Below are 12,142 nucleotides of genomic sequence, written 5' to 3'. Positions count from 1 at the left end.
ATCTTCAGAAGGTTGTTCATAAAGCAATCATCTTCTTTGCTTTGACGATTTTTGTTGGTGGTGGCTTATTTTTGACAGTGCAAACCAGCAATTGAAGTAATACTCAGGAGAAATATTAGCTTAGGTTGGCTTCTTGAATTTGAACATATTGGGAATCTATAGACTAAGAACAATAATTATGTTAAAGAGGGAATGAAAAACCAGCTTAGCAGAGGAATATGTATACAGAGGAAGCAGAAATGGAGTTCGAAGGACTGAAAGACCAACCATACAAATCCTATGTGTAGGCCATGAATTTCTGTCATTCGTTGGAAAATGTACCCACCTGTGTTGCAAGAGGAGGGATGGTGTGACAGACCAAGGAAACATTATCTAATAATCACATAGCAATCTTTCACGAGGATAACTGTAATTGTAAAGATTCTAGAGGTTGCCTTTACTCAAATCTTAAACAACTACAGGGGTGGCGCGGTGCGAGATATTCGAACTCCACTTGGTAGATTCAAACTGATTTAATGACAGATCAAGTCCATAGATCTAGTTCACAATAGGTAGCGACTAAAGAAATAGCGAAAACCAGTAGATCGCAAGTAGTTGTAGCAGATACGAATAGGAGTAGTAGTCGTACAAGTAGGTGTAGTAGGTTCGAACTGAAAAGCGATAGTTAAGAATACGTCCTACTTAGATAAGGCATAAAATACAAATCTAACAGGATAGAAAAATCATACTGTAATAAAACTAACAAGATCACAGCGTGAAACAAATAGACGTGACAACTGATACTTGAAACTAATAAAACTGAGACGATAACAACTCTTGCTGTAACAAACGAAGATATCAACAGCTATCGCGCAAACTAGCTAAATATAGCGTGAAAGAATCACAATTTGGTAATCACATGACAATAAGCCTTAGCAATAGTAGAGTTGTGAAAGCGATTTCAACAAAACCTAGATAAACTAAATGAAATCTTTTCGTGATAAAGAAAAGACTAACAATTCGCGGCTTAGCAAATAACTACAACAATAAGAACTTACGTACTTTGGTTGACGACTCGCACCAAAAGGTAGCAGAGAGACAGCGAAATACACTTGAAATAGCAGTAACTTGGATCCTCTGATCGTAGCACAGTAGCGGTGTAACTTCACTAACAATCTCTCACTAAAAGAAGTTGCGCGTCGTCTTATATCGCCTATGCTACGTGAAAAAACTAGGGCGTTGTGAGAAACGTGGCGCCCACAATAAAGACCACTTCCTAGCGGCAAAATTTCTAGAACTATTACATACGTGTGAAAATCACGATTTTATGAAAGCTTTGATTTTGAAATCCCGTACTTGGCTTGAATAATAACTGATAATAAATCAGTAGGAAGTTGCAAAGGAAATTGATGAATGATCGGCGTTTCAAAACTAACAATAACAAAATGGCCACTACAGGGTGGGTAATACAAAAGGATCTTACAATACCTGCAGTTGCCGATCCACTTCCACTAGTATCTTTGTCAGCAGCTAGAAGAGCATACAATGGTAATGGTGGAACAGACAAAGCTCCTTCTTTCTCATCGCCCTCCAATCCGTTGAGATCTGGTTCACTACTGCTGGAGACATTCCCAATGCTCTTCATGCTGCTGATACTGCTAAGGCGTGGCCTGTTGTGTGATGACTGGTCAAGGACTTTTGTTGCTGCTTCCATGGCTTCTCGTCCAACCACACAACAAACCTGACAAAGTTTTACAAGACAAAATTAACATTTACTATGAACCACAGATCTTTGTTTTTCAGTATGTACAGCCCACAGCTTCTATAGAGAAGCTGACTGTGGGCAACTGGGAATACCACACGCAGATTACATATACATTACATTCACACATCTAATACTTAGTCTAGTAAGAGGTGAACCGTGAAATCTTACTCAAATCCTTACCAAATGATGCAATATAGCTCGGACCCTTCTCAGTTTGCCAAAGTTCATCAGTTCCATCAGATGTTTGGGATGAAACTGTGGCAAAACAGGAGCGATTGTGGCAGCTCCTTCAAACAGACCAATCCCGCTTCCAGGTGTCAATGAAAGAGGAACAAGTTGTCCTGTCCCACCCCTTGAGGCTTCGCTAACCTTCTGCAAGGTTGCAGTAGGAGCAAATGTCATAGTGTCTGAGGGAGAAAGGGTGCCATCCGTGGCTGCCCTCCACTGTGAATAGACCTGCATTTCAGTGCCAAGCCCAACAACAAGGACTCCATTTCGAATCCAGGACAATGCTCTGGTCAGCAGCTGCCATTTATTTTCTGACGTTAAATGGACACTGTGAAGGAGGAGCCATGTTTCCTTGCCAGTGGAAGAACTCTCCCCTCTTACAGATGTGTTTGCTATTCTTGAAGCACAGCCAAGAATAAACACTTCACTACCGATACAGACTGTTAGGACGTACGAGCCATCTTCCGCCGAAGTCCACTCTAAACGAATCTGTGAGTCATCTGTGACAAACTTGCAATCAAGTTTTAAGGTATCCTCCAGAACCCAGTCCATTCCACCAGATGACTCGTTCTCCCAGATGCAAACTGAAAGATCTGGCTTGCCTGTTCCTTGGGCTTCGGACTTCCTGATAAGTGTGGCAATTCTCCCAGTGTATGCGCAGCTAAGAGAAAGCACTTCACCAGGTGCATCCAAACCTAAAACACGGCCATCAAGCTGCTTCTTCAAATGAGAGTATTTCCGTCCATCTGACAGCCAAGAGGTCTCTTGCCACACAAACTGATTCTCAGAGACAATTTCCCTGCAAGACCAGAACCTAACTTTCCCATCAGAACATGACGAAGTGAACAAGTACTGTGCTGGGCATGTCGGATTAACTGCAGAGGAAGACATCTTATCTGCAGCTCTGGTGGCTGTAGTGATGGTTGTCCCTTTAGGAAGTGGAAGTCTCTGACAGCACACTCTCCTTGATACAATGCTGCTGGTTACATGTCCCGACTGTGGCAAGTTAAGGGGGCTTACACTTCGGTTGGATGCACTACTGCTGCTTCTGCTGATAGGCTGTACAACCTCAGGGTATGCTGATATCGACTCCAAGCCTGATCCCTTCACATTCACTTCTGGTTTTGTCGCAGTTACAGTCACCTGCCACATGTAAATCATAGACACAGTGTCGTTGTCTTCATCAATGACATTTTCAATGCCAACAATGTAAAAGGTGTCTTCTGATTTCCGTGAACTTTGCTGTTGGTCCTCCTCATTTTCACAGCTCTGCTTATCATGTGAAAAAAGGCATGATGACTTCACAGAACTCTCAGTGAAAACGTGCAGCAACAGGGGTTCTCGTAGGACATCTTTAGAATCAGCTAATGAACAAAGCTTAAGAATACATCCAGGTGTTGCCCCTGACTGTCTGCTCACTATGGACTCAATAAAGCATTCAATTGGAACTGAGCTGCTTGGGCTTTCAAAGTCCAATGAGTCTAGGCTTCCCTCACTACCACTAGAGTACAGAGTTGAACGTGTTCTGGTCTTGTTGCTTGAAATATAGCCTTGTAAAGTTCTGGCATCAAGGATAACTTGGTAAAATCTGTAACAAGTTCCATCTAGGGCCAAGAAACATGCGCAAGGGGCTACAGCATGGGGTGGTATTGAAGTAGTGCTGTCAAATGAAATCAGTGAGTATGAGAATAACGTTGGAACCCAAGCTATGTTCATAAAAGCATTGGGACGTGATGAGTTTACACGTGTAAGCTCCATGACTCCACCACTCTGTCGCAAGGGCGATACACTTTCAACCTTCCAGACAATGAGTTCATTGCAATGCAGCTTTCGAGTTTTGTCTCTATTGCCATCCAATAGGCTTAACAAATCTACATTGTTCCAACTGTCCTCTCCCTTCCTCACCTCCATTTCGTGGCTTGACGTTGAAAGCATCAACGGTAATTCTGGATGTGCTAAAATGTTCGTTATAGGATACCTATGTCCACATCTACGTGCGTGATGAGAAACACTAACTACAGTAGAAAACGATGAGTTGTCAGCAAATGCAAGTTGCCATAGGTTGAGCGCACCGTCCCTGTGTGTGGATATCATGATCGCTGTGGGATGTGTCCCTCCGGTGGAACTCCCAAAACTTGATCGGGAAATGTTCAGAGCCATGCCACCAACTTTGGGTGTTATCCTCTGACCTGCAGAAGCATTGTCATTCTTATTTAACATCACATTTCTCAGAGCCATCACTTTGTCCTCTCTGGGACAGTACACAATGAGTTTGTTCAAAAGTGAGTTTGCATCAGCAGGAGGAAGGACGTTTGGAATCCGAGATAAAAAACTAACTTGAGGCTGTCTGTACGGAACACCATTCTGAACATCAAGCCATTCAACAAGCCACACTAACAGTGAACCGTCGACTGGATGCACAGCGAGAAGTGTGTCCAAACTGTTGTACCACTCATGAAGCAGGTTTCCAATACATGAAGATACAACTACAGCATAAGTACTTGATTCTTCAATGTCACTTAGCGTGTCATCTTGAAGGTGTTTCAAGTAATCTAGTGGAGTTCTTGCTCTTGGTGAACATGGTGGTTTGAATTCTTTTGTCCTCTCTGGGGTTTGTTTCTCTTTCTTGCGGGTTACAGCTGGGGATGCTTGAAAGGAAAAGAAGATCAAATTTTAGTGAAGACTTTTGCCATGAGAGGATGAAAAGTGAGAGTGTTAACCCTCATATAGGCCTTACTTCTCAGGTAATCCTACTCATGACAAGTGGTTTTTAGAAATTAGTCAATCCTGTGACATAGATTTTGCCCATGTGGACAGCTCTAGCGGTGTAGCATGCATCCTCCTACACAAAAAAATATCCAAACAATGTGTGCTAGCCTTGTCCATAGACGTGTACCATATCTAACTCAAGGGATTAACTTGAGAAGACCTTTGTGGGGGATTAACTCTCGTACCCTTCATGGTCTCTTATGTTTGCATCTGAACCTTTGTGAAATCATTTTGAATTGGCAAAACAAGAAATACTGTAAGTGACTTTCAGGACAAAAGAAGGATGCCACTTTTATCCTGTTCTTCTCTATCTGATACTCAAAAATTTGCAACAGTGAAATTTACATTGCACAAGTCCGGAAGGTATGATGAAGGTATGATATATCATGCACTACATGATGAGTGATGCAGCAGACCCTGGTGTACAGAATCTTACGTTCAGAATTATTGAGGATCATACAAGATCTTTAAAGGTCTACTAAAGATCGCTCAAGATCTTACATTAACAATTGCTGCAAGATGTTTGAAAGATCTTGCAAAGATCTATGCAAAGATCCTTCAGGGCCTAAAAACCATCTTGGCAAGATCTTTGAGCAAAATCTCTGCAGGATCCTTGAAGATCCACAAGGATCTTGGTTACGATCGCGACAAGAATTTTAAAATATCCATAAACACCTATAAAGTTTCTTGGCCAGGGTCTTTATGATCTTAATTATATCTCCATGATAGAAACCTTAAGATCCTCAAGAATGCTGGAAAGATTTTCCACAGGGGAAGCCCCACTTAGCTTAATCCCTAACCAATTTTCTTTGCACTGTATTCCATTAAGGGGGATTTTCACCAGCTAGTGATCTATAGTAGCAGTGAAACCTAAGTTGCATGTACCTAGAGAGCCACCCAACAGTGTTCAATGCACAGTACATGTACATGCTCTCCCTAACCTGTTCACACATGTTCGAAGATAGAAACATGATTTTAACATTCTCAAGTTTTCTGCTGTGGACACTTACGCTTGGGGGAATCCAAAACATCCTCATCACTGGGTACTAAGAGCTCTGCTTCACTGCTGCTTATGGACGAGTCGTCACTGACATCAACACTCTCTACTTCAAGAGCAAGCACAGGAGCACCAAGACATGACTCAGCTGCCATAGTGAACTGGATTTCCTTGTTATTCAGCCAATGTAGAACAAAACTGCTGTGATTACTGTCTGAGATAGAACAAAGTGATGACAGCAGCGGGATATCGCTCAAGGGATTTACTGCCACAGCAATGTGAAATTGCAGAGAAGATGAAAGCTGGTATCTTAGTAGAGGATCAGTCGATGGATCATCCTTTGTTTGAGATTTTTTCTGCTGCTGGGATAAATGCCACAGACACTTGTGGTTGTTCTTTGTGGGATGGGAGAGTAAGTCATTGTGGTCACCTTGTTTGATTGACTCACACCAGATGCGACACACATTGTCAGTGCAGGATGTTAAGAGACAATTGGCGACAGTGGAGCTGGCAAGTAATAATAATAACAATGACAACCTTGAGATTGTTCACATCTAAAAACAATTTAACAGTCATCAAAATACAATTAACCTGACAGGATAATCCTTTGCCGTTAAGAACAGAAAAAAGTTAAAACATTGCAACTAAAAGGTAATTTTTGAGAATGAGCATAAAAAGACCATTACATACATTGGCATGTATTTGCTGGTCTTTCTCCAGGAAATTCCAGTCACAGGGCCAGGATGTGCCAGGTAAACAAAAGTGTAGTCCAAAATGCCATTGCTTTTAAACTGGTTCATGCTCTGCAGCTCTTCACTCTCAAACTGTGGGTTGACTAAAAAAAATGTTCAAGAGGATTTACTACAGGTGAAGTCTCTGTTAAGCCTCCAGTAAGACACCAGTAATTTCCTTTATTGTTAATTTATTAAGAGAACAACAGGAAGGGGAGAGGGTTGCAGCTAAATAAATTTCTCACCCAAAAGAGGAGGAGCTTTTAAGATAAACTGTAGACTAAAACATTATTTTTGGGAGTCAGGACTTCATAGAAATTTTATAGCAACCAAATTATAAGGAGCCTGTTAGTCAATAGTGTACTGTACCTAGAATTGTAGGCAAGCAATCTGTGCAGAGGACTGTGTATATGCAGCAGCAGTGCTTTGCATGCATTGTGGACTTATGATGCTAGGTAGTATTTGTAACTTTGCTGGAGGAAACATTCATTTAATACTTATCTGTTTAACGGTTAAAAACAGCTGGATAGTTAATGAAAGGTTAAGAGCCTACAAAGTATTTCCATTCCAATTGATAGCATTCAACATTTGATGCTTCCTGAGTACACAATACAAGCAAAGGCTGTGAGCCTGTTTATCCACTAGGAGAAATGTTCAGGAGTTGCATTCAAAGGTTATTTGAAGACCTAGGATTAACCCTAGACTAGTTATTGAAACTCACCTTGATTGTTGTCAAACCAGACTTTAACAAGCCTGTCATGCTGAAATAACACAAAAACTGATTACTTCTTTACTATGGTATTCTATTGTGTATAACCAGAACAGTTCACCCATTGGGCTAACTATTGATGATAAAATAAACAGTACCTCAATTTAATTAATGGCTGAAATATTTTTTTGATACCTTTCCTACAGATGAAAAATACTGCCCATCTGGAGAAAACTGAAGAAGATGGACTGGGACAGAAGGTCTGAATGAAAAGGAAAAAACAGTTAGCACCATACGTGTACATTGTGTAGCCTTCTTTAAGTGTCAGAACCACTTAGTGTAAACTTTTACAAAGAAAGTGGTCCAGCTGTTTCTAATGGAAAAATCTTTTCTCATTCTCTGTAAATTTAGTAAACTGTACAAGATATGCCATGTTTTAACTGGGGTTAGGCAAAAGAATGTTAGTTTCAAGGGTTCATGAAACTGGATAAAACGTATTGTCGTATCACATTGCCAATATGTGTGCTACATATGTGTCGAATGTTGAGATATTAATGAAATATCACAAGAACAAAGTGGGATATTCATCAATTATCATTTGCATTACTTTTGCACAGTGCTGTTACATACTTGCATGCCCAAATACACGTCCAGAACACATCCTCCTCCAGCAAGTCTCTTTGTTCATGGTACTCTTCACAGCTCCAGAGCTGAATAAAGTCACCACCCACAAGAAGCCGTTTACCTAGAATATTCATATGTAATACAAGACATCTGGTAACTATGCAACATTAAGAAAGATGAGATATTCCACTATTTGAAATTTCTGTAATTTCTGGGAAAAATTGATACGGTAACCGTAACTATTACTACCGTTAAGAAATTGAAAACAATAAACATTACCTAATTATGTTATTGTTCAGTTTGTTACAGAAAGCAACACTAATATACGTGTATTTAATACTTAATATATATTAATAAAAAACGTTCCGTTCTTTCATAGGAAGACATTGTTTCATGTATCTAATAACAGTTTGCTTTGCTGACTTATTGATTATGCATTATTTCAGTATTGTTTTCAAAATGGGTGGATATTTGGGACGACAAGAAAACATGTTGTGGCAACATTCAAACCTCTGAACCTATGCAAGGATTTAAAATCTAGAGATTATAACCAAACAAACATCACAAACCCTATGGCCCAACACAATGACGGTTAACTGCATGTACATTGTACAAAAGTACAATCATGCATTTCAAGCATCATTTTCAAGAATCAAAGTTGGTTCTACATGTATAGCTGTTAAATGTATAATGAATCACTACGTGTTTCAACTCTATAGAAACATGGACAAAGTATGTTGTTTATTGTCAATTTCCATTACAAAACAATGTCTTTTTATGTTAATTTTCTTCACAAAAACACTGCAAAGAAAAGCTTAATTTCCTGTGAGTTGGACATGTGGCTTAGTCTGCCAACCAAAGCACAAATATATTTGCATGTCACAGTCATGTGTTTTTAATCTTATAGAAAGTCATATGTACATGTATGTTGATATGCTAACATTACACAGTAAAAAGTTGCTATCACTAAATAAAGCTTTAAAATCGTTAACATTTTAACATTCTACATGTCTTAAAGTTTGCTGATATTTCACGTATAAATAACACACTTTTTGCATTTTAAATAACTGATTCTTACCTTCTCTATTCCATGACAAACATGTAATCCTGAAGTTAAGACAAAGTTCTGCTGACTTTTCCCAATGAAAGGGAAACCCCTTAAAAAAAAATGTAAAAGCCATTTAAAGTTAATGTTGGATTTTGCATACAAAAACAAAAGTCGGGAATAAGATAACTAAAAACTAAAAAGTAGTACCAGTTTAAATGTTATGCAGTCATTTACTAACACTTACATGATTATTGTTGACTGCTGCAGATTTGGCCTCAAATATCATAACCTGCTTTCCATAAGATGCTGCAATCTGTTAAAGGAAATTTATTTACCATACATATGTCAATTTGAGAGAGTAGAAATAATCCTAGTCGCTTCATGCTGCAGCAACCAGAATAAGCTCCCACCTGATGGGCCACTTGGCTTATATGCAGACTTTACCTCTGCCAATTTTGATACCACCATTTAAATAGAGAAACATTTATTACTTATGGTTATACAGCAACATCTGGTCCAATGATAGGTATCATGAAACCTGCATAGTATTACATGTATTTTGTGAATTTGTCAAAATTCACGCCAAAGTCTTGCTTACAAGTAACTGTCCTTTTTTTATTTTTTTTATTTTTTATTATTATTATTATTTTTTTTTTTTTTTTTTTTTTTTTTTTACACTATGTAAGCATCTTCACAGTGTTCCCCTCTGCACATTGTCTTAAAACTTGCTGCTTTGGAAATTTCTTGTTGAGAAACTTTACAGGTTTACAGGTTTTTTCTATCTTAGTAAACTATTATTTTCAGGTTTCCTTTAAAGGTAATTTTGCACGTGGCCAAAATATTTCAAAATGCAGTGACTGAGCTCCTTTAAAAGCAAATGCCTGGGAGCAAAACTAGCAAATAATTTAGACAGAAGTGTAAAGGTTCCCCACAGTATTCCCAATATTCACAACATTCACCACAATATTTTAGCATGGTCTGGTTTTGTATTATACCATATTTGGTGTACTCTTACACCTATAACCCGAGACAAAATTAAAGAAGGGCTTATAAAATTACAATGGTTTATGCTTGAAAACAAACAAGAACTAAGCAGTATGGATTTTATACCTTTCCATCGGAATCACAACAGTTGATGCAGCTGACTTCTTTATAGCCATACAAAGACCCTGGGATAATCTGTACTCTGGTGAACCCACTCAACAGAATAACAACATCACAACCAGATGCATAGGCCTGTGAAAACAAATAAGACAAGACAAACATTGTTGTTTAATTTTAATAATAATGCTTCCATGTATACATGTATAATTCTAAACAAAATGTTACAACTGATCATTATTTTTATAGCACTCCATGCTTTCTACATGTAGCTTGCAAGCCAGGTTACATAAATTGAATGTACAACGTCATAGGCCATAATTTGCCATGAAAATTTCCTGCCCAGTCTCTGTTTACAATGCAAAAGTTCTTTCCAATAATATTTCCAGTCTGTTAATTTTGCCAGCAACCTTTTTCAATACTCCTTTTTCAATACACCTGCTCATAGCTTGTGAAGGTCAGCTAAATTTATAACACAGTCAGTAAAACTGTGCAATTTAAATCAATACCATAAGCATGTGTCCATAACTCAATAGGCTCACAAACCATTTTTCTTCTTGCCTTATGTGGATCAAAACAGTTTCCAGCAGTTAGAATTTGATGGGTCATTATAACAACTCTTTATCACTTGATACTACAAATCATGGTATCAAAAAACTACCCTGCCCTCATTGGTGAACATATTGTTATCATTTTCGTGACACAATAGGTTACCATAGCAACAGTATGACCTGCCAAAAACACCCTTAATTACAGCTTTAGGGGTTTATAATTCAAAAACAGCAACATGAAATTTTTTTTGTATATATTATCAAATTCTAATTAGCATGATAAAACGCAACTTTCGGCAAAGTTTTTCAAAAATCTGTACGTAGGGTTCAGAGCCACCTTTAAGTTTTGAAAATTTAAGGTGGCTCTGAACCGTATGTACAAAATTATTTTAAACTTTGCCAAAAGTTGCATCTTATCATGCTTATCAAAATTTGATAATATGAAAAAATTTCACCTTGCCATTATTGTAGCATCAAGTGATAAAGAGTGTTTGTAATGATCCTTCAAAATCTAAGTTATGGAAACTGTTCTGAGCCACCTTGAGCAAGAAAAATCCTGGTTAATATTGAAAGTGATCAACAATACTGAAGGTCTTTCCATGGGCTTTTTCAAGATCACCAAAGCTTTAGCAAAGTCAAGTTGTGCATCAGTACTACAATAAAGAGAATTTGTTTATAATCCCAAGACTCTTGTGAAAGAATTGGTCCATGCATTTAGATGTGGGTCTCTTGAGTTGTAGATGCACTAAGGAGTTTAGAAAGCCTGCAAGCTGCTCTTGGTTACCCCTTTTAACAACTCTTAAAACTTTTCTTAAGCTCTCAAAACTCCCACATGCACTCCGTAATGTACATGTAATAGGCTCACGCACACTAAGCCTGAACCAATGCTTAGGTGGAAAGTCTAGTGTTGACTTATATAAAGAACTTGATCAGAATCAGGGTTCCAGGAAGAAGTGAATATCTAGCCGATTCTGAAGTATAATCTCTTGAGGAACATCATTCTATCATTCATATTTTTCTGGTTAATACGTGTAAATCTGAGTTCTACAGTTTTGATTTCAATATATTGATAAAAGGCACTTGCCAAAAAAAGAATTATCTCGAAATCGAGTCAAAGTAAAGAAAATCAAAGCATATAGGCTGAAAGTAAAGCACTTGAAAAATAATCATATATCTCGATCAAGTTTTATATGTATACAGGTAGCGTTCGTCGAATTTTTGAGCTTTAAATCTGGAAAAGTTATATGATAAGGTTAATTTTCAAAGACGATCCCACACTATGGCTGAGGGGCACGAAAATATTTTCTTTCATTCAGCGGCAGTTGTATTATTCATATGACCATCTGCTGTCATCCGTGTGCATAACTCTTTGATCCAAGACAAACTATCAAATTTACACTCACCGTAAAAGGGTGATCTTCCACGCTTCCAACATCGATTGCAGCCTTATCATCGAATGTGTTCGTTGCTCCAGTGAGCACTTGATGGAGTTTCATCCTTCACAGATCAAACCACAGCCTCATCTTTGAATTGAAAACAATAGAAACTCCAGTTCCTGAAGTAGCAGGCCGCCATTTTGCCTCAACTCGACTTTGTGACAGTGGCTAATGGGTATATCCGCTGTTCGTTCTGGAACTGAT

General features: G+C 38.4%; 1 protein-coding gene across 6 annotated transcripts in view; it reads right to left on the bottom strand.

Annotated features, from left to right (window-relative positions):
* Positions 1-12,107, bottom strand: part of LOC110059359 (dmX-like protein 2) — a 34,576-nt gene extending 22,469 nt beyond the window's left edge. For all 6 annotated transcript variants that reach the window (XM_089295523.1, XM_089295525.1, XM_089295526.1 and 3 more), the window contains exons 1-11: positions 11,906-12,107; positions 9,961-10,086; positions 9,095-9,163; positions 8,881-8,959; positions 7,809-7,923; positions 7,374-7,440; positions 7,191-7,230; positions 6,429-6,573; positions 5,752-6,245; positions 1,925-4,620; positions 1,468-1,720 (exon numbers count right to left, since the gene is read on the bottom strand). In XM_089295523.1, the coding sequence (XP_089151649.1) occupies positions 1,468-1,720; positions 1,925-4,620; positions 5,752-6,245; positions 6,429-6,573; positions 7,191-7,230; positions 7,374-7,440; positions 7,809-7,923; positions 8,881-8,959; positions 9,095-9,163; positions 9,961-10,086; positions 11,906-11,998 (4,177 nt within the window). In that variant the 5' untranslated portion in view covers positions 11,999-12,107. The remainder of the gene's footprint in view (positions 1-1,467; positions 1,721-1,924; positions 4,621-5,751; positions 6,246-6,428; positions 6,574-7,190; positions 7,231-7,373; positions 7,441-7,808; positions 7,924-8,880; positions 8,960-9,094; positions 9,164-9,960; positions 10,087-11,905) is intronic.
* Positions 12,108-12,142: the final 35 nt, after the last annotated feature.

Source organism: Orbicella faveolata, unplaced genomic scaffold, assembly GCF_042242905.1.
Source record: "Orbicella faveolata isolate gen_17 unplaced genomic scaffold, um_ofav_v1 contig_26, whole genome shotgun sequence".
Lineage (NCBI taxonomy): Eukaryota > Metazoa > Cnidaria > Anthozoa > Scleractinia > Merulinidae > Orbicella > Orbicella faveolata.
Note: the sequence above shows the minus strand (reverse complement) of the source record. Positions and strands in the feature narration are given on the sequence as shown.